General features: G+C 41.0%; 2 protein-coding genes across 5 annotated transcripts in view; one reads left to right on the forward strand and one right to left on the reverse strand.

The window, feature by feature from the left end:
* LOC131425912 (glutamine-dependent NAD(+) synthetase) overlaps positions 1 to 7,302 on the forward strand; it is a 151,112-nt gene extending 143,810 nt beyond the window's left edge. For all 4 annotated transcript variants that reach the window (XM_058588203.1, XM_058588201.1, XM_058588202.1 and 1 more), the window contains 3 exons: positions 4,080 to 4,335; positions 4,400 to 5,667; positions 5,723 to 7,302. In XM_058588203.1, the coding sequence (XP_058444186.1) occupies positions 4,080 to 4,335; positions 4,400 to 5,667; positions 5,723 to 6,449 (2,251 nt within the window). In that variant the 3' untranslated portion in view covers positions 6,450 to 7,302. The remainder of the gene's footprint in view (positions 1 to 4,079; positions 4,336 to 4,399; positions 5,668 to 5,722) is intronic.
* A 5,422-nt stretch (positions 7,303 to 12,724) lies between these two features.
* LOC131425914 (transcriptional regulator ovo-like) overlaps positions 12,725 to 26,703 on the reverse strand; it is an 84,636-nt gene continuing 70,657 nt past the window's right edge. The window contains exons 3-4 of the mRNA XM_058588205.1: positions 21,949 to 22,419; positions 12,725 to 21,870 (exon numbers count right to left, since the gene is read on the reverse strand). Coding sequence (XP_058444188.1) covers positions 21,685 to 21,870; positions 21,949 to 22,419 — 657 coding nt within the window. The 3' untranslated portion in view covers positions 12,725 to 21,684. The remainder of the gene's footprint in view (positions 21,871 to 21,948; positions 22,420 to 26,703) is intronic.

Genomic DNA, 26,703 nt, shown 5'->3' on the forward strand with positions numbered 1-26,703 from the left:
TGTGATTCGCTCAGCTCGACCTCTTCAATGGATTCTTCGAAAACTGCCAGTGTGACGTCGTCTGCGGGAGCCTCAACCTTAGTACGCCATCGTACATTATGTTCCATAGAAGCGGGTCTCGCGCACCACAAAACAGAGGTGATGGTGATGGTAAACAATCGCAAATCGGAACAGAAGGCGTTGGTACATGCCGGAGATGGCGTGATCCCCTCCAAGAGATCACTGAAGCAATTGGGTGTGATGCTTGACGACAAACTCAGCTTCAGCAAGCACGTTGAATACGCCTGCAAGCGCGCATCAATAGCGATCGCGGCGCTCTCACGATTGATGACCAACAGCTCGCCTGTGCGCTCCAGTAACCGTAGGTTGATGGCAGGAGTGGCAGTTTCGATCCTCAGGTACGGCAGCCCGGTATGGGCGTCGGCACTTAATGTGGAACGCAACGCACAGATGCTGGAGAGTACGCATAGACTGATGTGTCTTCGCGTGATCAGTGCATACCGCACTGTATCGAGGGATGCGGCCTGCGTGGTTGCAAGTATGATGCCTATCGGTCTGATAGTGAAGAAAGACGCGGAGTGCTACAGCATGCGAGGAGACAGGAACGCCCGTAGGGCCTCCAAAGCCGCTTTTCTACGCAGATGGCAACAAGAGTGGGACAGCTCAATCAAGGGTAGGTGGACACATCGGTTCATACCTAGAGTCTCGAGTTGGTTAGATAGACCTCACGGAGAAGTGAACTTCGGCCTGACGCAATTCCTCACAGGCCACGGGTGCTTCAGGTGGTACCTCCACAGCTTCGGCCATGCGACATCCACTGTATGTCCTGGCTACCCAGACGAGATCGAGACAGCAGAACACGTCTTGTTCACATGTTCCCGTTTCGCGGCTCAAAGGAGTGAGCTACTGGAGGTATGCGGCATTGACACCACACCGGAGAACCTGATACAGAGAATGTGCCACTGCGTAGAGAACTGGAACGCAGTGTCGACCACGGCATCCCAAATTGCGGGCATATTGCAGCGGAAATAGAGTGCGGAGCAACAACAGGCAGCCGCGACCGCTAGTCGCATGCAACCGTAGTAGGCTCAAGAGGGATCAGCGAATGAACGTCGGTTCGGGAGAATCTCCTTCGCCGGGGAACTCTCCGTCGGAGTAGTCTAGATCCTTTGTCAGGGACTAGATGAGTAGATCGTAGCGTGGTACCGTTTGGATCGTCTGAGCGCCAGTGAACCGGAAGTCATGCTCCAACCGGAATCATTGGATCGACTTAGGCATCTTTTCGGTCGGGTCGTAGACGTGTACCGTAAGCGTCGGTTCGGGAGGACTTCCCTCCGTCAGTGTAGACTAGATCTTTTGGCGGAGACTAGTCGAGTAGTTCCGCGACGCATCATCAGTTTTGGGTCGTCGAGGCGCCATTGAACTGGAAGTTACCCTCCAACCGGCATCACTGGACCGACCTCGTCATCCAACTGGTCGATCCCTCGAGAGCAGGATGCTGATCCCCATTCTGTATTATTCTGGGGAGGGTGCTGTGAGCACCAATAGCCTTCCACCCCGAAGTAATACCTAGCGGTGGTGCCGGGGAGGTAGGGTTCGAGATCCAAGGTGTTTTAGTGGGTAGTTCCAATCAACAGTTGGGTAGTCCTGTGGAGAATCCCAATGCATTTCACCTTGTAAAATAAATAGGAGCGGGCCTAGAATGGATCCTTGTGGTACTTCAGCCATGATAGGATTGCTGCGTATGCCTTCTTTGGTATCGTAGAGCAATACCCGGTTCTGGGAGTAGCTTTCACAGAATCTTGTACAGCCCTTCTGGTACTCCCGGTTGAAGTAGAGAATCAGCAATGTTCGCCCAACAAACACTATTGAACGCGTTCTTGACGTCAAATGATACTATTGCGCTGTAGCGAATTCCACGCCGCTTGGGTCGCTACCTTCGCGGAGGCCTCCACCGATTTTATGGCATCCGCCGTCGACCTGCCTTTGCGAAAGCCGTATTGTTCGTCGGACAGTCCACCCGCCTCCTCTATAAACGGGGCTAGCCTGTTCAGGATGACTCTCTCCAGGAGCTTCCCTGTGTGTAATTGTGCGAATTTTTACCTTTTCTAAATGTACAGGAACGTGCGATCGTCCAGACATCTTTGCATGACCTCCATGAGCATGTCCGGTTTTGAGGTTGCAGCTACCTTTAGAGCCGCGTTCGGGATACTGTCTGGCCCAGGGGCTTTCTTATTGTGGAACGATCATGCCGCTGACAACAACTCTTCGTTCGTCACTCTGTCAACATCGTTTGCTGGCAGCGCTGTTGGCGGCCACGGGGACGAATCGTGGTGAAGAAAGAGGACCCTTATTATCTCCTTCAGCTTCGCCGGACTACGTTCAGCGGGTGATCATAACCATCCTGTAGGCATCACCCCATGGGTTGGAGTTGGCACTCTGACACGGGTAATCGAAGTAGGCTGTTTTGCTTACGCGAATAGTCTTGTTCAGAGCATTCTTCACCGCTTTGAACGCTTCGTTCCTTACTACCCTTGTCTCTGGTAATCTAGCTCTTTGCATCCTCCTTCTGGCCCTTAAGCAGGTCGCGCGAAGGTTTGCAATTTACTCGTTCTACCAGTAGATTGGTCGTCTGTTGGTCCTCGGTTGTGTCTTTCCCAGCATAGTCGCGTCGCACGACGGCAAACAACTATTCCAGGTTCGCTGTGTTCTTCTCCAGTGTTTTTCGGTAGAAGTCTGCAACTTTCCAAGCTCGGGTTCCGGGGCATCATCTCTACTGTTGTGCCTCGCTATGCTACCTATCGGTCTGGCCAGGCCGAGACTGCAAAAAGTCACATCGTTAAACGACTCGACTCCGTTTCACTGGAAGGTACTTTTCAAGGACACATTTTGCATCGTGCGGTACGAACGAGTTTTCTATAAAACTAGCAACACGGAAGGGTAAGAACAACTTCACCATAGCTACTGTTTATTATAGTTAAAAATAAATAAACAAACAGTTTTTATCTGATAATCAAGAACACAAGCGAAATGTAAGTTAAGCAATAATCTAGAATGGTTAAGCCACCATGAATATACTACTAGCTGTATTGATATTTGTAGATTCGTGGGTGTTTGTGTTCATTCTTCATCTTTTGTGCTAGTGCCGGTGATATTTAGACTGATTGTTGCAGTTTAATACAGCAACGATAAACATGAACAAACAAGTTTGTTTTGCACCGTAGGAACTAGCATAAAGCGTTGCCAAAAACGATCTCCTTCCACATTTTCAAACTATCGCAATGAAAGGGAGTAATTTGCTAGGCTTACTTGTTCATGCTCTGAACCAAACATTGGCGGTTCGTTTGTATGGGACTTAGGGGTATTATTATTTGTATTTGCTTTTAGCCCCGTCGTTCCCCAGTACCAAGTCGAGCTTTACAAGGGTTGTTTTTTTACCCATCAGGTCTACGGTCAACCTGTCGACCAATTGGGTGAACTAGTCTATTGACCACCGCGGTGGAGCGTGGACAGCGGCAATAGTAAACACCGTTTGTCTTCGCTATTACTACTCCTTCGGCTTGCGTCGTTACCACTTCCTATTCTGGAAGACCCACCCGTGATCCATATGACCACTGTTCTGGATTCGTCCGCAACTTAGTTTCCATTGTCGACGGGGAAGCTATAGGGATTCAAGAGAATAACGACGTCCGTATTCCATTCTACAACCGTCTGATGAAGCAATTGCTGGGCAGTTTCACAGTGGTTGATTTAGGTGCAGGTGTTCCGGCCAAGAAATACTTAGTGTTGCAGGCGATTCGTGAGTGCAAAATCGACTCTGCCAAATATACAAAGAATAATGCCTCCAGAGACGCCTGTATACGGTCCCATGAAGACAATATACTGTTTTGGCCGGATTTGGCATTGTGTCGAGTTCGTTTATTCTGTGTAAAATGATTTTCTGGTGATAATTTTTGTCTATTGGATTTTTTCCGAATACAGTCTTTACTTACAAGCTGCACATTCTGGAAAGAAAATGTTCCGAGAAAGACCCTGTTGCTAAAGACCCTATTGATCCATTCCTCCATTTCTTTCCACAGTGGCTACAGCTGCGAGGATCACTTCCACGAATCGGACACCTACCTGCACTCATGGGAAATTCTGCTGGAGATCATGATGTCCCCGCACTGTCAGAACATGTTGATCGACGTGGGAATGCCGGTTCAGCACAGGAATGTGGCCTACAACTGCCGGGTGGTGTTCTGCAACAAACGCATCCTGCTAGTGCGCCCGAAGATGGCGATGTGCGATGACGGTAACTATCGGGAGACGCGCTGGTTTACGTCGTGGTCAAAGGTGAGTGAGGAATGCCATAGAATCAAGATTCCGTCTTTTTCAATTGTTTTTGTAATTGTTACAGGAACGTCAAACGGAGGAGTACTACCTACCACGGATGATTGCGGCTGCGACCGGACAGCACACGGTCCCGATCGGTGATGCCGTAATTGCAACGCGTGACACCTGCATCGGGTATGAAATTTGCGAGGAACTGTGGAATCCACGCAGCACCCACATCGATATGTCGCTGTCGGGTGTGGAAATTATGGTCAACAGTTCGGGGAGCTACATGCAACTACGGAAGGCCTACATCACAACGGATCTGATCCGGAATGCCAGCTTCAAAGCCGGCGGTATGTATTTGTTTAGTAACCTGCGGGGATGCGACGGACAGCGAATTTACTTCAACGGATGTTCGGCGGTCGCACTGAACGGACAGATCATTGCCAGGGGGAAACAGTTCGCTTTGGAGGAAGTAGAAGTAACTACGGCCACCGTTGATCTCGAGGACATCCGGTCGTACAGGTTGGCTCTTCGGTCGCGCTGTTCGGTGGCGGCTTCGACTCCAACCTATCCGCGAATCAACATAGACTTTGAACTGTCCCATCCGAATGATTTGAACATACCGCAAAGTGCCCCACTCGATTGGATCTACCACAGTCCGGAGGAGGAAATTGCTCTGGGGCCGGCATGTTGGCTTTGGGACTATTTGCGTCGTTCGGGCCAAGGTGGTTTCTTTCTGCCGCTCAGTGGCGGAGTCGATTCCAGCAGCACTGCCATAATTGTTCATTCGATGTGCCGCCAGGTGGTGAAATCCGTTATGCTTGGTGACGTTCAGGTTTTGCATGATGTTCGGAAGATACTGGCCGATCCGGAATACACCCCGGACAATCCGGTGGCTCTGTGTAATCGTCTTCTGGTCACTTGCTACATGGGAAGTGAGAATTCCAGCAAAGAAACACGTCAACGGGCAACCACACTTTCGTCTCAGATCGGTAGCTATCATCTGGAGATCAACATCGATGGGGCCGTCGGTGCTCTGTTGACGATCTTCAACACGGTCACCGGAATGAAACCGTTGTTTAAAACACAAGGTGGCTGCCCCAGGCAAAATCTAGCACTGCAAAACATTCAGGCTCGCACAAGAATGGTACTGTCCTATCTGTTTGCCCAGCTGATGCTGTGGGTTCGCAATAGACCTGGTGGTCTGCTGGTGCTTGGTTCAGCCAACGTAGACGAAGCACTCCGGGGCTACATGACCAAGTACGATTGCTCGTCTGCGGACATCAATCCGATTGGTGGCATCTCGAAAACGGATCTGAAACGGTTTCTGCTGTTTGCCAAAGAGAAGTAAGTGTTTTTGGGGTTCTGAATTTTCTTGTCTAACAGGTTCTATTTCGACCAGGTTCAACCTTCCGATCGTGGCGGACATTGTGACGGCACCACCGACCGCCGAACTGGAACCATTGCGTGATGGTCACTTGGCACAAACCGACGAGGAAGACATGGGAATGACCTACAACGAACTAAGCGAGTTCGGTCGGCTGCGAAAACAAGCGCACTGCGGTCCCTACAGTATGTTCTGTAAGTTGGTTTCGATGTGGAAAGATTCCACCAACAATCCTCAGGTGGTGGCCGACAAAGTGAAGCACTTTTTCCGCTGTTACGCAATCAACCGGCACAAGATGACGGTTCTGACACCGGCGTACCACGCCGAATCGTACAGTCCGGATGATAACCGGTTCGATCATCGGCCTTTCTTGTACCGGGCCAACTGGAGCTGGCAGTTCAAGTGTATCGATGAGGAACTGGAACGGGTTAACTGTCCGCGTTCGTCGGGAAGCGATAAAACGACCGGCCTCAACAACCGGTCTGGTTCACCGGCGAAAGGTGGTGGTGGTGGATCGGGTGGAGGTTCGGATAAATCTAGCGGCGCACCAATATTTTTCGCCGACGGTGCTGCGATCGGTGGTGGAATGACCAGCGTGGGCAGTGCTCATCAGCTGAACAATCACGCCGGCTATGGCCACGAATCGCTCAAGCTGACTAAATCACACAGCAGCGGCGGTTATTCCAAAATGCATTCCAGTGTGCTGGGAAAGATTAAGGATCGAACTGGAGTTCCGGTTTGAGAGACGGCGTGACACGTGTCCGCAGCAACACAACCGCATGTTTGTGATCAATTAGCGATAAGTAAAGCTGTTTGTTTTCCTATCGAAGTTAACATTTCGTTTTGCAGCTACAAAATGTAATGAATTTTAGAATTTAAAAATAATAGAAAAAAAAAAACAAAACATACCAATGATTGGTCGGCGGCCAGTAGTAGGGCAGCAGCCAGCACCACGTTTTTTAAAACACGCATAATAACAAAGATTTTTAACGTTTTCCGTAGCTTTTAGAGCAGATGAAATCTTCCTACGTTAGTTATAAACCGAATGCTTTTCGATTGTTGTAGTGCTTTCTTGAAATGATAGAACAAACCAACTTGCAATTACGTCGTAGTTCACAACCAATTCAACCAACATTCGCGCACAGTAAGTCGCGGTGAAGTGATAGATAGAGCCAGTCGAAACCTAGATTATTGCAATAGAAACAATACAAATGAAAGAAAGAAAAAAAAACAATTTGATAGCTATCAAAATAAGCTCACCTCTATTGCCTGAGTAATTGAAAGTAGGTTTTAAACTTTTAGAATTTAGATACAGTAGGTAGTAGTAGTTAACCGCGGTCAGCACCAGCATAGGAACTGTGACTATGAATTTAGAAATTAGAATCAACGATCAACGGATAACAGAGCAGACCTCAATCGGATCGATGCACACAAACATACACACACACACACACACACTCATATCTATTGTAACACATAACCACAAATTGTTCAGCAATTGAAGATTTCTAGGGAGCAACATTCGAGTAGGACGGTTGTTTTTTTGTCGAAAAGAATTAACATGCTGTAATAAAATGTAACAGTTATATCATTGACACGGTGGATAATTGCTTACGGACCTAGTTGAAGATTTGTTTGGTTGAACCGGGAAAATTAAAAAAATTGTTCCGCAATGTGTGGAGAGGCAAGAGAATGAACTAAACATACTGGAAGAACTCAACAATAATTGGTAGTTGGCTTTGTAGTCGCTGGTTGGTCATTTAGATCGGTAGATTTTCATAGTGGTTGTGGATGACACCAACTGATTAGTTTAGCTCTTAGGTGACGTTTAATCCGCAAAGATTTTTTAATTTCAGGACCGTTCATAAACCACGTAGACTTCCTGGGGAGCGAGTGTCAGAAAAGTCTACGTTTGGCTACGTAGTCATGTTTCCTTCGATTGATAAAAAAAAACTAGTTGAAATTGTATAATGAATCAAATGCATGATACTTTAGAGCAGTGTTGCTAATAGAGCGAGAGTCCAGTGCACGCAGCACATTTTCGAGCGATGGCGAGACGTATTCTGTCTTACTCGCACTCCTTCGCGTACGCTTATGAGTGACTCACAACAAGGTACATTTTGAACACGAGTGGTGTTTTCTTTTGAGTGCGATAAGTGAAAGTCAGCAGGAGTAAACACTTACTGCGAGTGGGTTACTGCTGCGAGTCAACCCACAATCTTTCACATTATGTTAGGAATCACTCCAAGAGCGAGTCCACATCTACACACATGGAGTGTGAGCACTCTTCCAGTGTCTTGGCAGTGTGCTGCGCACGGTAGTTTTTTGGCAAATCATATCAAGGGGAACGTGCCATTTGAGCCAATTTGTTCTGATTCCTGATTCCTACAACTTGACCCCAGTTATTGTTTGTACGTACAGTATTAACTGATTAACGCTGCTGATGTATTTCACAGCTCCTCGAAGGGACGGATACGATTTTCACTAGCAGATGATAATATTCACATGTCGAAAGTCCAATACTCAATAGCAGCATGCAATCAAAGACATCATATTAACAAGATAGCCAGCTCTCACATTTCCCGAACAAATCATTGGCAACATCCTTTTTTGTGAGTATGGCGCCCTCAGGCGAGTCCGCATCGAATTTCGTATGTAGAAGTAGGGGAGAGAAATGTCAAATTAGTGCGCGCCAAAATAGCAGCACAGCGCACTCATACAATTGACATGATATGTTAAATATGATGCCGCGCGATGGCGTTGCTGAACTGAAGATTGACTTCTCTCCAAGCTGACAGGGTCTGATGCAATGCAAATACAGTAAAAGAACATTCTGAATATTGATTACCGAGAAAAACACTTCGTTTTAATTCCAGGATTGTTTTACTCTCATGGTTTAATTCGATTAAACCCAATTAAACGCTATTTAGTATGAATTTGATTTATAGAAGTAACAGGAGTTCAGGGTTTTGCGCAGTGTTTGTAACAGCCCTCCGGCCTCCGTTGAGGGGCTGGTTTGAACGATTGTTTGTGTTCGCTATAGTCCTGTACTCCTGTTAATTCTCTGTACGAAATTCAAGTAAATTGCGGTAATATGGTTGAAACAGCTGCATGAAACATGCTTTGTGATTAGGTTTTTATTATTGTCGTTATAATAACGATAACATATGGAACCTCAACACAGCAATAGAACTTAGAGTTCGTGTGGGAGCGAAAGAGCGAGTAGGAGTTTTCATGTGTGTAATAATCAAAGAGTAAGCAACAGCAAGAGTGCGAGAGTGGAAGAGCAATGGGTGCAGTAGGAGTGTGCATGCTTGTCTGTACACGAGTGAGTGAGTGAGGCCAAAAGGAGCACGAGTGAGGTGGAGAATGTTTGATCGTCACTAACAAGTTAAGAATGCCGTAGAGCAATTATGCGAAAAAAAATTTGTGTGGTGCACGCTCACAGGAGAGTCTTTGATGTTTAGGTGGCACAAGAGAGAGCAGAATGTGTGCAATTTGAATGAGCTTAGCAACACTGCTTTAGAGTGGTACTTCATGGTCAACGTGCAACTTAAATTAGTTCAAGACTTGTTCTTACTAGTGACCGAGGAATTCTAGACCTCACAACAGCTGTCACAGACCGATTTTAGAAGGGTGAGAAAATAATCAAAATTTATCTACAATCGATCACGAATAAAACATATAAATTGATTATGAGATGTTTTGACAACGTTCCATGACGTTTCCTACTTATTACTACTACTAGATAGTATAATTTCCAAATTCCCAAATATAATTAAGATTAAAGTTCTTTATTTCAAAGATTTTTTTCAACCCAAATAATCTATTGTTGCCAGGCCCGTGCGCAGGGGGGGGGTTTTGGGGGGTTTTAACCCCCCCCCCCCCATGAAGAATTTTTTTAAAATTAAGTTTCATGAACAATGGAGTACTTATTATATTAAAGTGCAAATAAAGCCCCCCCCCCCCCCCCCGCCGCGGTTCAATGATTTCTGCGCACGAGCCTGTCAGAATTCGTTTTACATTATCAATATAGTGGATGAGGCGCCTTTTCGCCATTTGGACATCCCCCTCTGCTCTTGAAACACCCCTCATGGATGATTCCTGCGTACGGGCCTGATTGTTGCGTACGATGAATGGCATGTAGTGGCATCTTGTTGGAACAAAATGTCCCTGGTCACTCTCGACAGAATCAGAAACAGAAATTTAAAAAATGTTTGGATAGTGGTTTTAAGAGTTTCGTGATGGTCGAAACTCCACTGCCACTGACAGTGTCAAAACTACATCAAATGGACGGGGTAAAATAAACGACAATAATAAAATACATAAAATTGTACTGGATGACTGGAACGAGACGGTGCGCTAGTATGCCATAATTGGGCAAGATTCTGCAGATGAGAAAGATATCCTGACGCTGGCATATATACTTGAAATATAAATGCAAGCGCACTTCGAATGCTTGTTTGGCTGGATCCATTATTATACTAATAGTACTGTTGTTGTACCGTTTAATTTTACTATGTCATGTCATTACACTCTCACAATGTCACTATTTTTACCAAAGTGTGTATAAAACAGATACGTATTTTGAATATTATTTATATTCTTCTACAGTGTATTATTTTTTATATGAAACGGGAGTAGGTTGATTCCCAACAACAGGTAGAAATACCTTGAAAAAAATACTTGTTTAGGGTAGGAAGAGTTCAAGTGTTTTCTATGTTTATCTGCTTGAAATGAACGTAAAACTTGCCGACATGAGAATATTATCATACAAGCTTCAGAAATACATTATTAACAGATCGGCTGAAAAGTTCGTATCGTTTCTATGAGAGGGCGCCACTAGAATTAAATCCATACCATTTTCAGTTAGTACCAACCTTCAAAAGATACGTGTATAAATTTGACAGCTGTCTGATTATTAGTTTGTGAGATATTGCATTTTGAGTGAAGCTACTTTTGTTATTGTGAAAAAAACACTACTTTTTGATGAAAAAAAGTGCCGCCGATACCAAAAAATGGCTTGATGAGTGTTATCCAGACTCTGCACCGGGCGAAGCAACAATTCGTAAGTGGTTTGCAAAATTTCGTACTGGTCATATGAGCACCGAAGACGATGAACGCAGTGGACGTCCAAAAGAGGCTGTTACCGATGAAAACGTGAAAAAAATCTTCAAAATGATTTTCAATGACCGTAAAGTGAAGTTGATCGAGATAGCTCACACCCTAAAGATATCAAAGGAACGTGTTGGACATATTATTCACGAATATTTGGATATGAGAAAGCTTTGTGCAAAATGGGTGCCGCGTGAGCTCACAATCGATCAAAAACAACAACGAATTGATGATTCTGAGCAGTGTTTGGAGCTGTTATATCGAAATAAAACCGATTTTTTTCGTCGATATATAACAATGGACGAAACATGGCTCCATCACTTCACTCCGGAGTCCAATCGACAGTCAGCTGAGTGGGATTCGCATGGTATAATTTTCATCGACTACCTTGAAAAGGGAAAAACCATCAACAGTGACTATTATATAGCGTTATTAGATCGTTTGAAGGATGAAATTTCAAAAAAACGGCCTCATTTGAAGAAAAAAAAAGTTTTGTTTCATCAAGAAAATGCACCGTGTCACAAATCGATGAAAACCATGCTGAAATTGAACGAATTGGGCTTCGAATTGCTCCCTCATCCGCCGTATTCTCCAGATTAGGCCCCCAGTGACTTTTTCCTGTTCTCAGACCTCAAGAGAATGCTCGCTGGTAAAAAATTTAGAAGCAATGAAGAGGTAATCGCTGAAACTGAGGCCTATTTTGAGGCAAAGGACAAATCGTACTACAAAAATGGTATCGAAAAGTTGGAAGATCGCTATAATCGCTGTATCGCCTCTGATGGCAATTATGTTGAATAATAAAAACGAATTTTGGCAAAAAATGTGTGTTTCTATTAAACGATACGAACTTTTCAGTCGAACTGTTATGTGGATAATGTTGTTAATAAAAATCTTCACCTATAAATCGGTTCAATTACAATGTCAAAATTATTCAGCGTTTGCTCCAAGGAATTGGCAATTGAGGTAATTTGCAACCCAACGAAAAAGCAGACACTGAAAGTGAAAACAACGAAGTACGAAACTCAGCGACATCAATTCGCGAAGACAGTTCTTAATTCGAAACCTTCGATTCGGGAAATCGTTCTGCCAATTGAACTACTCTGGGTGTGTGACAAGTTAGAAGACTCGTGGCTAAAAACAACTTGGCATTATGATCTGACAGTGTATGGCCGGTGTGGTTCAAATCAGTCTCAAGCCGGAGAACTAATGCCGCACACAAACACTTATCATTCATACCAATTGTGAACCTCTCTCTGATTTTCCGGCTGGGCCATGATATATTAGATTTTGATGTGTCGCTGTTGTCTGTTTTTTTCTTAATTTATGTTTGCTCGAAAGGATTTAGAATTAGCATTTCATTTTAACCTTGTAGGATAAAGAAAAAAAAACTAGTCCTTTTCACCGCTTCTCTCTATTTTACATTGAAAAGTTCAGATTAATTGCCAAAAAAGCTGAAATTTAATCTACTAATCATGAATTTTAGAATTTTCAAACTAAACGTGTTTTGTCGGGTCTGTTGAAAAGATGGTCTGTTCTCTCCAGTCTGTGCCCTTTTCTGTAGACTCGGCTTGTTATGGCTATCCAACCCTACGGTGGACATATGTTCAGAACTACTCGGTGGATCGATTGGTTATGCTACTATAGCCCTACAGTGTTTTCAGCATATCACGAACTGTTCCGGCAGGCTGGACCTTTCCCGCGGATGCCGGAAGATCAACGAAAATAACTTTCACAGACAACAACAGGAACCCCACTAGGTGGATGATCGTAGTAAAACAGAATACTGGAGCGATAGAACGTTCAGAACCACGCCAAACGTAATGCCCAAGGCTCAACTTAAACGGATTTCTCTCATTCTACTTTTTTATCATCAAGAAAAAAACAGGTATTTTATTTTTCACAACTAATTTTGAGTCTTTAATTTTTAGCAAATTTTTCATTTTCCACACTTGTCACATTCCGACAAGTGCGCATTCATCTTCATCTTCATAATCATCATCATCATGATCATCGTCGTAATAATATTGTATAATAAAGTAACTGAATAATAAATGCAACGATTGGGGGGAAAGGGGGACGGGGGCGTTCCGGAAGTTGCTAGCCTCACATATCCGGCCTACTATTCTAATGATTACTGTGTCTATTTGTGGAATGTGAACGACGCCTGCTTTGATTTTGTTGTTGTTCGATTATCTACTGTTTTTTTTTTGTTGTTGTTTTTCCTATGTTCTAAGGAGCATTTCAATTGAGTTGGAGTGAGCAAACGCCCGATTTCCCAGCCCCCTTTCTGTAATTGTTTTCGTTTTTTTCTTCTTCTTCCTCTTCTTTCATTCATAAACTGAGTTTCAACGGTATTATATGATATAAACAAACAGCCCAAACTCTAAGCTGGAAAGGATGGATAGTTAAAGCCATGAGATTCGTATTTCTTATTGTTCTTTTTCGTCTTAAGTGGTTCTAAAAATATTCGTTATTCGTTATAAAAATAGAAGGATGGAAGAGCTTTTTCTTATCGTCTTTCGTACAAGTTGATTTTTTTTTCTTTAGACTAAAATAGACGGTAGACTTAGAGAGAAAAAATTAACTAGTTTCATGTTTGTTCGAAAATGGAAATCAAATCAACAATCGCTTAAATGTCTAATTTTTAAGGCTAAAAGAAGTGTTAGGAAAAAAGTAGTCTCGAGGAAATGGTGAAATACATAGAACATAGATTTACACTAAGCCGATCAACGGGGGAGACGGTCGTCTGAGGAGGGGGAAGAACAAGATTAATTTACAATACAATTAGGAATATGTTTGCCGTTGTTTCACGATTTACGTCAGCTGGAGCTGTTCACAATAAGGGAGGGGGGGAATGCATAATTTAGCGAAAAAAAAATTATCTTACAAACTAGATAAAAAGGTACTCATATTGTTTTACGGCTAAACAGTTACAGTTGTGTGTGTGTCTGTTGTATAAAAAATAATCATATCGTAGTAGGCTACGTACTACAGGGATGTTTCGCTTGCTACAAACAAAAAAAAAGATTCGATCTCCTATTGATTTGATCCTTTATACGATTAGTTCATTTTGCTGCGCTGACTACTTCGATCAGCTGGTTTTTTCCTCGTTTCTTCTATCGTTTTTTTTTTCAAATCACTCGAAACACTAAAGCATTTATGGGTTTTGATTATAGTTTATATTATCATGTCGTTTCTTCAAGATCATTCTTTTCATCTCTTGCGTTTTTTTCTTCTTCTTATGTTTGTTTACTTCTCTACCTATTCAATACTCTAAGGCTAATTATTCCGACACCGAAAATATTGATTGCACAAAAAACCCCGATATACTTTGATTTGTTTTGCGATTATGAGTGTGTGTGTGTGTTTGTGTTTTTGTTTGTTTGCTTGTCAGTATCGGATACTAGATACTTGCCCTCGTTACCGGCACTGGGTGGGAAACAGGTCCCAAAAATGCCGTTTCTTTAAATTTGTTTCATCATATTTTTTTTGCGCAAACAGCAAAAAAATTTGCCACAAAAAAATCACGACGCCCCTTACAGGCCCAGAGAGGAACGCAGCAAAGTTATGATTTTCCCCCTTTACAATCAATCAATCAAAAATTACGTGAACGCCCCTCTCTGGCAACCATGGGAGTGGAGTGGCAGCCCACCTTCTCCGGAGGATCATTTTTCTTCCCGTTACAACCCGCGGTAGGGGAAACGGGGCTATCGACACAACCCGGTAGGGGGCCGCGGATCGGGTCGGTTGGTATTCTTATTTTTTTTCTTTCATTCGTGTGTTAACCTCTATTCAGACTTTTATTTTGTTCATTTTTTCTTGGTTTTTATTGCGTATTTTTTTTACGTTTCGTTTTTCTCACGGTTGGCTGATTTATAAGGTGTTTTGTATGATTAAGTCGTTGGAAAGAAAATTTTGTTCAATTTTTTAGTAACGTTTAATTTTTTTTAGTAATTGCCTTGCAACTTAAAGTTGGTTGAGAAAAAAAAGTTATTCAAGGTGTCTCAAAAGTAAAAATTTGGTCTGGAGACAAATTGTTGCATTCTTTTGCCGGAAATCCTCACCTGTCAACTGACGTTATTTTTGAAAGCTAAAGCGAATTGCGCTTACCATTTTTTTACTGTCGAAATTGAGTTTATTCTCAAACTGTTGAACTGCTCAGTCAAATTGCGAAAAATAGCGGCAATCAAAATGGTTTCACGAGAAAATCTTCATTCCGAGTCAATTAAACACGTTCTTTTTTCGCCAACAATAATAACAAAGAAAAAACCACTCACGTGTTCACGTGCAACAGTTTTGACGTCTTCCTTTGACGACGCCTACTCAGTTTTTTCGATAAACTGCCATTTGAAAATATTCTGATTCTCGATAATCGATTTTTGTTCAACGTTTGTGAACCGAACCCCAGTGAATTTTGTCGGGGGCCGCATCGATCCGACCATCGGCCCGATCGGGCACGATGTCGTCTCGATTGTAGCGCTATGATGCGTGCTGTCATCGGACAATTCTGAATCTTTTCCTACAGTTTTTACTTCTGGAGGATGAAATTTTGAGTATAAATGGGAGCAATACGTTTGATTCTGAAGGAAGCTATTTCGGCAAGGAACTGAGATCGAAACGCAAGAAGAATTATCGTACCGGCTATATTCAAAAATAGTTTATCTTTGATTATCTAAATTTTTGCACGCACAGCCAGCGCTAAATATTGGTACAGTGGCCAGAAAAAAATAAAGCAATCTGTACATTATTTAGTTACTAAAACATGATTTTTAATGTGTGGGACAGATATGCGAGTACTTTCCATATAAGACAGAACCGACTTGATATTTTGATCAAATTTTACTGTAGTAACCCCAATTATTTTTGCAATTTTTGAAAGAGACGTGAAAATAGACGTTATCCGTCGGGCTAACTCAAAAGTGACCAGATTTTTGGCCAGAAATATATTGCTCATACTCGCATATCAGTCCCATATGGGTATGTGAGTTTGATATGCTAGTATGAGCAGTATTTTTCTGACCAAAAATCTGTAATCCGTGCAGGATTTTGGTTCCAAATATATCTGAAAAATCTATAAAATACAGATTAATCTGTATATGTGGCAACTGTTTTGTTCGAAATCGGAATCGCAAAACTACCTAATTTTGAGTACTTTTCACCTAAAACGGTCCTTACACGTGACAATATTATTGTCAATCCAAAGTATTGTCATTGCCATCAATTCAGTTGGTTTGATAACTTGAGTCCGAGTTTTTTTTTTCGAAAAATTCAAGCGATTGGCGTTTAAAAAGTTGCAACTGAATATTAAAATATTGAGAGAAGAAGCCATTGCACATATTTAACAGTTTCTCTTTGGAGGGAAAGTATTGTCGGATTGATGAGCAGTTCTGATTTTTTGACAATATTTTCGTCAATCCAAAGAAGTAAAGTGGCCCTTAAACGAGACAATATTATTGTCAATATGAGGAATATTGACAATACTTTCGATTGTGTAATGGAAATTTAATCGGATTGACATGGAAATTTCATCGGATTGAAGAAAATATTGGCAAAACTGCTCACCAATCCGACAATACTTCTTTCTCTCCAGAGAGAAACTGTTAAACATGTGCAATGACCTCTTCTCTAAATATTTTTATATTCAGTTGCAATATTTAAAGTGCCAAACGCTTGAATTTAAAAAAAAAAACAACAATATTGTCACGTGCACAGGGCCGCTCAAAATTGCTCATCAATTCCGTCAATACTTTCTCTCCAGAGAGGATATGTGCATTGAACTCTTCTCTCAATGTTCAGTTGCTAAATTGAAAGCTAAACGCTTGATTTTAGCGAAAAATGCGAACACGGTATAGACAATACTGACATTGCAATAGAGAATGGAATTGATTTCATGCCACTCGGTGGTGTTTTCATCTTCAGGCTTTTCATTTTTATGTTTGACGAAGCTATGGAAGCTCATTAAGGGAGGCTACAGAAAATTCTTCTAAGACTTTGACCCGAAAAATCAACCAGCTGTTGAAAAGATATGCAAAAAATAGACGGGTGGGTAAGTAATGTCAGAGACATAACCGGATTGACGCGAATACGAATAATTTAGTATAATTTAATACAGATGTATTGTGCAATAACATATCTGGAACCACTTGCTTATCCTGATCATAAAAACGCGTGCAAAAGCAATATGCCGATTTGCTAATACAAAAGAAAGAAAATATCCCAGTAAAATTAATTGTGAAACATGGTTGAGGCTCTGAACCGATTACTTCGATGCATCCCAATACTAATGTAATTTCCCTCGCATGTACAACGCGGGAGCAGCAGAATATTCCTCCTTCATTTAAAACTGGAATCGGAAATTGACATTTTCTACAGAAATCTACGGAAATTTGAATGTCCGAAATTTTCGAAAACGAAGCAAAAAAGGGGCTATCTTCCGAAGAAAATGCCAATTTACGAAAAGAACATTACAACTATCTGGCATCGCATCGAAACCATCGTTGCGGGTACGAGGAAGGGGAGTTTATGAGTTTTCCTCTTTGATATTCGTTATTACCATACATTTCAGAAAACTTTAATTTTGAATTAGTTGTGGTTGTGTCCTACAACTGAATTTTTATCGTAATTTGATCACATTTCCGATGATACGATCCAATAACTATTAATTTTGAAAAGGCAGCCCATATAAAAGTACTGCTTATTTTTTTCGAACGTGAGCTGTTAGCGAAAACTATTTTTGATGGGTGCACAAATTGGTAAACATATCCGCAAGCCCGTACAACAGAATTACAACACGAATGAACTGCCGATGAATCAAGTTCATCTTTGACAGCTGTCGGTGGTTTGCTCTGTTTTACGACTGCAAATTAAAAATTGAAAAATGACGAAAAAGTGCCTGTTAAAAACATAGTTCCACAGTGAAAAGAACTAAAACAGATTGCCCTGTATGTGTTTCTAGCATCAAGAAGCGATATTTGTATAAATCTATTTAGTGTGAGGCAACTTGAAACTTTTAAATGCAAACAATGAACCTCTGTTGAACTTTTAAACTGTAAACAAACCACGTTTTCAAATTAGATTGAACACATGAACAAACCACTGTTAGCTGTCAAAACAAGTTCATTTTTGTGAGGTTATGTCATGTCCGTGCAAAACCTAATGTAGATATGTAAATAAACCACTGAACTGTCGATGAATCAAACTCATCTTTGACAGCTATCGGTGGGTTTTCACTGGAGTGACAGGAATCACAATGAAATGGTACAAGAATACCATTCAACCGAATGAAATGATAGGGAATGGACATGTAAACAAACCACTGATAGCTGTCAAACGATTGTCCTGCAGCTCATTTTGTGAGGTTATGTCATTTTCATGCAAAACCTAATTGTCACGGATAAACTGCATTCGCGCACTCAGAACAGGATGAAAACGCTGAAAAATTGTTCATTCAACCATTGAAGTCAACCGAAACCCAGTAAATTTTGTCGAGTCGCATCGGTTCCATCATCAGCCCAAGTAGAGCGCTGCGATCGAGCCGTCATTGAACAATTCTAGAACCTTTTTGTATGAGCCGTGATCACCTGGAAAACGCATCGACATTATTAGACCGGCGTCGTCCCAATAGCGTACTATAGAGCACTATTATTTTTCACTCTTTTACTCAGGCAAATTGAGTAGTGAAAATCATAGGGCAAATCTTATGATGCTTCAAAAATCACCATTTCATAAGATTAATATGAAAAATATACCTCTGCAATATACATTTTATCTATCACTTTTTTTAATTTTCATACGAATAACTTATGAATTTCACAATATATGAGAAAAGTTATGTTTGTCATAGAAATTTCGCACAATGTTCCTAAACAATTCTCATAAGGCTTTTTATTAGAATTTCAATTTTCGTGACTTCATAAAGCGGTCATATGATTCACATACAATATTCTTGTGGCTAAAAACCATACGAAATCATTTTTCCCTGAGTGTTTGCTCTAGCGAGATTCAATGTAGTCAACTCGCCTGGAATTTAATCAGGAATTCATTATGATTTTCAAATGGAATCCAAATCAGATGAAATTTGTCATGGATCACGTATCACCTTGAGACACGATGGTGCAGACATACAACCGACAGAAAGATAAATGAGAGCGAATTCAGACAACCAACAAAAGGCGTAAATGACAAAATAAATATATTAGAGAACTAAATTCAATTGGACAAACACACTTTGAGAGTGCGTCGCAGATTTCAGGAATATAATAAATGTTTCACATATTCGTGATCGTTTGAAAAAAAGTACACAAAAGAGAATAATTTTGTGACACAAATGCATGCCAAAAAGTACTCACTATTATTGAATTGGTTTACTGAAAAATAAAATTTATGACTCTCATATTATTTTAGAAGGAACAGAACAAAAGAATGGTGCAACAGAACTAGTTTTTTAAGTACACTGCTAAAAATCAACACTTTTCCCGTAAGTGTTTCTCTACATGAGTTTCTTCTTTCTAGTCGCACTAAACAATCAGGCACATATGCGAGAGTCATCTTGTTTGAATCTTAAGTGTGGACATGTTGATATCCAATGCTTTGAATATAAGACTAAAGTGTGCAACTTTATGACTTAGATCAATGTCAGTTTAAAATATCGCCGTACTGATGTTTATATGTTTTCTCAATAATCTTGTCAGAGAGTAGACAATTGCGACAATATTAAGTGCAAAACATATAAATAAGATGACCAAAATGACTGCAAGAGTCATCACGCAACTGATGTTTTATTTTGTTTTTACTGGGAAAATAATGAAAATGTTCGTGATTGCGTCAAAACAGTAGGAAAAGTAGGCTGTTGTATTTTTATTTCGATAACTCATACGATGGGTTTGTGTTTTCAGGCAATCGAATTGTGGATCGTCAAACAACGTCATACTGCATGACAAGAATTGTTGTCAGTCTTCAAAAACATAACTGCCCAGTATAGAATGTTTCTATAGAATAAAGAAGCCCAATTTTTAATTGATGGCATTCCAACAATAAATCAACATGCATTCAGTACGAAAATGTATTGATACTGAAGTCTGAAATAGTTGAAATTTAAGAATTTTCATCAGTTTAATCTATTTTTCTACCAATTAAGTTTCAAGTGTCAAGCCAAATAAATCATAAATGAATTACATTTGGAATATATCTGATGTTTGATTTATGGAATTAAAATGTCATATCTTTTATGTTTTAATAGGATTCCACTTAAATAAGATTTGAAGTAATTTACACTTGCATTTTGAGTGTCGAATAATATGCGACGAAATTAAGTGTAAAACACTTCAACCCAACGTGTCGATTTTTATCAGTGTAGAACTGTCAAGTTCTAAGCGGTTCTTTAAAACGAGCAGTTTTGCCCATCTCTAGTACCAAGTGCAGACTCTCATAGTAACTAGAGATGGGCAAAACAGTTCATTTCAAAGAACCGTTCAGTGGTGCAGGTCTCTTAGAAGAACTAGTTCTCGAGAGCCGTTCGTTCGTTCATTTCATAGTAAGTTTGCTTGTTGAATGACTAACCGAGACACCGTTCTATTCGGAGTAAAAAAAAAGGACCATGAGTTTGAACTGAAGAACTACCGTTCTCAAACAAAGAACTATGGGTCATTCATTTTTTCAAAAGAACTAGTTCTTTTGAATCGTTTGCGAACGAATTGCCCATCTCTAATAGTAACAGTCCGGCGAATACTTCTTTGGGAACCAAACGAGCGAAACTAAATTCCTATGCTAGAGCACGGGAGTTTGACGGTTCGTTTGGCTCTCCCTAAGAGGTATTCGCCAGTCTGTTACTATGAGAGTCTTTAGTACCAAGCATATTGAAACACCAGCATTAAAAATCAGAATAGAATTGTTGAAAGCCTCGCATTTTTTTTATCAAAATTGAATATCGTTGAAAGATCACCTTTCCAATTGACATGCTTTCTTCGCCGCTTTTTGAAACACAGATTCTGCAGTTCAAAAAAATAAACCTCTCAACATAATTTAAAACAAAAGTAACTCAATAATTATATCTATTGAAATAAAAGAAAAACAAATTGAACAGAATTAACAGCTGGTTTAAAAAAACGTTTCGCGAGTTCGCTCTCCATACGCAACACCTTGTTAATCAGCCTCCCCCGTTTTGTCAGAAGATTCTCTTTCTCGGCTTGCCGTCCATGCATAAATTAGAACGCAAACGCAGTCTCGGCGATGCTGATCCGGCCGGCATCAATGAGTGATTTTGTCTTCCCTAGCCAATCCTGTCCTGTACCGATGTGCGTGACTGACTGAGTCTTTTACTGTACTTCGTCGCTGTTGATTCCGGATTTTTACTCTTGAAACTGAAACTGCTCATCCTGATGATGATCCTAAAATCGAATGCTTTAACTCTAAACTGTGTCAGTTGTTGTCGTCGTCATGTTTTTCGTCGTCGTTTTTCAATTTCGGGCGCATCAATTGCGCAATCTAGTATTTTTCTCTGTCTCTGCGGCTTATTTTCTCTCTCCCTCGTTCAGTTTTTTTTTTCAGTTTCCATTGGACAGCCTTAAACGCCTAACGATTAGTAGTAATATAAAAATAATATTGCAGCAAATAAATAATTGTTAGTGTTTTTTTTCATCCATTACTTAAACGTTCGTCGCGTCGTTCTGCGCGCGCCGATCTCTAACTGTTTTATCACCTAACATCATTACTATTACTATTACCGGAAAGGGGAGCAGATAACAATCGCGTGCCAGGCGGCAATCTAATACTTTGCCACGCTCTTTTTCATTTTTCTCTGAGTGTCTCGTTCTCTCCTTCTCACCTGTTGCGGCTCTACCTACTACCGTGTTCCAATGCTACGATCAATTCTGCACCGGCATCGGGAACGATCCGAGCAGATTGTTCGCAAACTGCGAATTGGTAAACTTGAAGTGGCGCTTGTCGTAGAACTTCAGCAGCGCCGGCGAATACGGGTGCTTCTCCTTCAGGTGCAGATAGTGAACCTCCGGTTCGTTGGTGGTGTGTCCGCACTCCTCGCAGACGTACATCTGTTACGGCGTGAAAAGAATAGAAAGAAAAATGTAGTTTCTTGTTTTAACTGACTCCCATATTTCGACCAAACCTACCTTCGTGCGCCGTTCCTTGTACGCGTACTGGTGCTGCACACCGTGAACCTTGAGGCAGTGCGATTCCAGCGAACAGCGCTGGGTGAATGATTTCTCGCACAGATTGCACTTGTAGGGCCGGACACCGGTGTGGGTTCGTGTGTGCCGTTTCAGATCGAACGTGTCGTTGAAACCTTTGCCGCAGAAGGTGCACAGATAGCGCTTGACGTCCGAGTGGCACTTCATGTGCCGGTTCAGTAGCCGCTGCAGGGTAAAGGTCTTCTGGCATATCCGACAGCAGAACTTCTGATTTTGACCGCCGTCACTGCCCGGTTCGTCCAGCTTCACGACCTCGGTCTGCTGCTGCAACAGTTTGGTATGATGTTTGTCCTCATCGCGCAACCGACCCGGCACATTCTCGACGGCCAGTGGGTTCTTGATGCCGTGGCCACCGTTCACGAATTCTAGCTGCACTTCCGCCGGTAGGCCGAGCTGAAAATGGCGTCGAAATACGATTAGATTACTCGAAGACTGTTGGTACAACAACGGTAGGGTGGGTAAACGAATGGCGAATAAGAAAGACATGATTCAAGGGGGGAGGGGAGCAAGTCAACTGCTGCGGTTAGTACATTTACGACAAACCATGAAGCCCCCTAATTTTGATAGAAAATTTTGTACTTTTCGATTCGGCAAACAGTCGGTAAATTAAGTTAGTTGTTTATTTCGCACATCTGTCATCTGTGAGATAATTTTGGAAACTGTCTTGTGCATCGACTATTGGAAACCAGATGGCGTTCAGGGGGAAGGGCGGAAACAATAGTCAATGGCGAAGTTCGTGGATTTGTCACGATTACAAAATGGGGTATAAAATTTTTATGAAATTGAGATTAGAACAAACATTTCTACATTCGTTTCTGGGCCAATTCAGGCCGATTTTCAATCATTTTTTTTGGATCTACAGCAACAATGATCGGTTCTAACCGTTTCAATTTTTCGTAGTACACCACACTATGCTGGTAACGAAAATGCAATTCAATAGGTAACTTGATTTTTATTCCGGTGAGTTACCATTTCAAATATGCATTGGAAAGCTACTGTCACACAGTTTCATAATCAGTTGTTTTTTTCTTTTGACTGAAGCGTAAACAATAATACTTTTTTCGCTATGAAAATTTCGAGTTTTGTGGCGAATAAAGTTTTTTCAACATGAAGCACATGAATGATCTAAGTGGTGAGTTGAGCGAACGTGTCGGAAGTAGTTTGCACGGCTTAGATATGGAAAACGTAGAACGAGTGCCATTAAAATTTGAAGAAGAAGAATTCGAGGAATTGTTCGATCGAGGCCCGTCCTTGTGAAGTCAACTCAGCCATTTGCCAACGTTTAAAGTCAATGGGAGTGATTCAAAAGGCAGGCCGTTGGGTGCCGTATGAATTGAAGCCAAGGGACGTTGAACGAACAACTGCTCCAACGGCACAAAAGAAAAGTTTTTTGCCTTTCTCATACAGAAAGGTTATGCAATCACTGTGAAAACCGACTTTTGAACCGAGGCCCATATACCATTCGACTCAGTTCGTCGAGTACGCTGTCTGTGTGTGTGTTCCTAAATTCCTGAATTTTCTGATTTCCGGTTCTGGAGTTGTGGGGTAAAATGTGCAAAAAATGAAAATATATTTCCTAGTTTTTCTCATAGATGGCGTCACCAATTTTCACAAACTTAGGTTCAAATGAAAGGTCCTGTGATCCCATACGGAATTCTTAAATTTCATCCGAATCCGACTTCCGAATCCGGAAATATAGGGTAAAGTGTGTTACAAATTTTATATTATAACTGATAAGGGCGAAAACCCGGTCAAACAAACCGATCGATTATTCTTTCAAGAATCGAAGAAAATTATTTTGTATACCACAGTATTATATAGGTATACAGTATAGGTGGATTAAAACAGGTTTTTTTTTGCATCGAATTATTACTGGCGATGAAAAGTGCCACAATACATCGATAGGCTCGACACGTTGCACAGCCGGTAAAATGAAATTTAGAAACGCTCAAATTGGGAAGTCCTACCTCACCCGCTGTATAGCCCGGACATTGCTACTTTCGACAACAATTTGATGCAACGTGGCTTGGCTAGGGATGTCGAGTATACTTTTCAAATTAAATTTAATAAATTATCTGGGTTATTAATTGATAACTCGATAAATTATTCGATTATTGTTGTTGAATTTTTCAAATTATTCGATAAGTTTCAAAATCGAATATTAATTTCAAACTAATCGATTGAATATTACTCAATTATCTGAGTTACTAATCGATATTACGACACCCCTAGGCTTGGCTTACCAGCACTTTTTCAATTATGATAGTCAAAAATCTACCGATTCGTGAATTGCGGGCAAAACAGGTCGAATTTTTCAAAAAGGCATTCCATGATCTTCCTAGAAAGATGAGGAAAAGTTGTGACTAGCGATGGACAATACTTTAGATATAGAATTCGTACCTATGTTTTGTCGATAAAGTTTAACGGCAGGAACGAAACTGAAGCGGATCATTTCGCCGAAAGCCGTTTCGTCGAAAGTGCCATTTCACTGAAAGGATTTTTAAGCTAAAAATATCACATGGAGCAAACATATCGCTACATTTCCTTTTTATTTATGATTTCTGATCAGTTAATGATTTTCATTTTTCGGTTTTTCAACGATAGCAAACTAACTAGAGATTATAAGAGGAGAAAGAATGTGAAAACTTTAGAGCTATAGTGCTCAAGGAAGAGCAAGGATACGAAGGTAAAATGCGAAGAAGTGAGATGTGACAAAAGGTCATTTAAGAAGGCAGAAAGATTCTCTCAGCTAACTTCTACTTTTACCGATTCGGATAGTGAATTTACCTTTACTTTTTGACATCTCAGAGAGTGCATCAAAAAGATGTCTAAGTTCGACTCCTCTGGTAGAAGGTAAAAGTTTAGCTGCGATAAGCCTTCTGCTTAACTAATGGATCCTTGTCTCGTCTTACTTTTCCGCGCTTTATCATCCCATCCTTGTTCTTCTTTGAGCACCATGGCTCTAAAATTTTCACATTCTTTCTTCTCTTATAATCTCTAGTTCTCAATCGCAAAAAAAAACGAAAATAAATGCAATGATTTACTTTCCGATTTACTTTCGATTGCTGATTTCTTTATATTTTTAATAATTTGCAAACGAGAAACGTTAAAGTATTTCTTTTGAACAAGTTTTAATAAAGCTAAGGTTTTTTTTGTCTTAACTGGGTCCGTTAGGAACGAACGGGAGCGAGGTCGGACAGCACACGAACAAGAACGATATGGCGAAACCGACTTAGACATTTATTCAATTTGCAATCAGTTAACGAAAAAGTAAATTTATAGTTAACAAGGTCAACACATTTCCCTAAGTCACTTCCATTCTGAGGATTAGAAATCAATCTGAAAAAAAATCAATCAAGGGAGCACTCTTTCTGAATTGAATACGGGTTCCATTCTGAGGATTAGAAATCAATCTGAAAAAAAATCAATCAAGGGAGCACTCTTTCTGAATTGAATACGGGTTCCATTCTGAGGATTAGAAATCAATCTGAAAAAAATCAATCAAGGGAGCACTCTTTCTGAATTGTCACAGCCGTAGATCGCTTGCCAGACACAAAAATTTTTAGAAAATTTGGGTAATTACTTCTTCCAAATTGTCTCAGCAGCGATCAACCTGGATTCGACGACGTAGAATCTGTTTGGTGTTGGCTAGATTTTGACGTGTTCTACTTATCGACTCGGTTTGATGCCTTTCGAACAGTGGTGTATCTAGTGGGGGGGGGGAGGGGGGGGGGGGCGAAGAGGGCGCTCGCCCCGGGCGCAACGTGTTTAGAGGGGCGGCAAAAAATCCTTGAGACCTTTCTTTTTTGCTCGCAAATCTTTCTTTGTTCCGGGCAACAAATTTCCTCGGTATGCCACTTTTCTATTGCCGATCAATAGAAACTGTGGGTCATTCAGCTCACCGTTCGAATTCTCATCTCTGTCCTATTGGCTCGTAGTAGACTCAGATACAATGGGAATATTCGACGAAGAATTATTTATATTTCTTTGATCGGGGGACGGTGAACAGTGTTGAAATTTTCCTAATTAGAACAATTTTAAGGCAAACTTCTGCAATTTCTCTGAAGCTACTTCCGTAATAAGGACCTACATTCACTTCACTAGGTTTTCATCGTGAAGTGATACCGATAATACGAGCCTAAGTGTCATTTATTTTACCGCAGTTACAATAGGAAGGTTTTTAACGTGTTAGCTTCTAGTCATTGTTTATCAGTTGTTACTTTTTCCAAATATTAGAATTGCTTTAAGTATTTCTCATTCCAAATCAATGTTCTTGATTTTAATTTTTTTTAATTGTTGTGCATAGCAATTATAAGCCTCATTACTTTCTGAATATGATTTGAAACTTTTGAACATGAATGAATATTGCTAATTTAGTATTTTGACTGCTCAAAAAGTGTCAGTTCTGACTGTCGAAAATGTCTAATATCAAAAAGGTAATTTTAAGACCGTGGGTATTTCAAATTTTCTGCCGTTCAACGACTCTGTCGAGTCGAATATTCCCCGTAGAAAACCCAACATGTATTCTAAAATTTATGCTAACTCTTTGTCCACTGTTTCGTGTTTAAACCCCGGTAAACGACCACAATGAGGTAAAAATCGCAGTGAAATCAATTATATATTATAAACAAACAAACAAAAATCCGAAATATCAAGCCACTTTCAGCACGAAACTCG

The sequence above is a fragment of the Malaya genurostris genome, chromosome 1 (genome assembly GCF_030247185.1).
Source record: "Malaya genurostris strain Urasoe2022 chromosome 1, Malgen_1.1, whole genome shotgun sequence".
Taxonomy (NCBI): domain Eukaryota; kingdom Metazoa; phylum Arthropoda; class Insecta; order Diptera; family Culicidae; genus Malaya; species Malaya genurostris.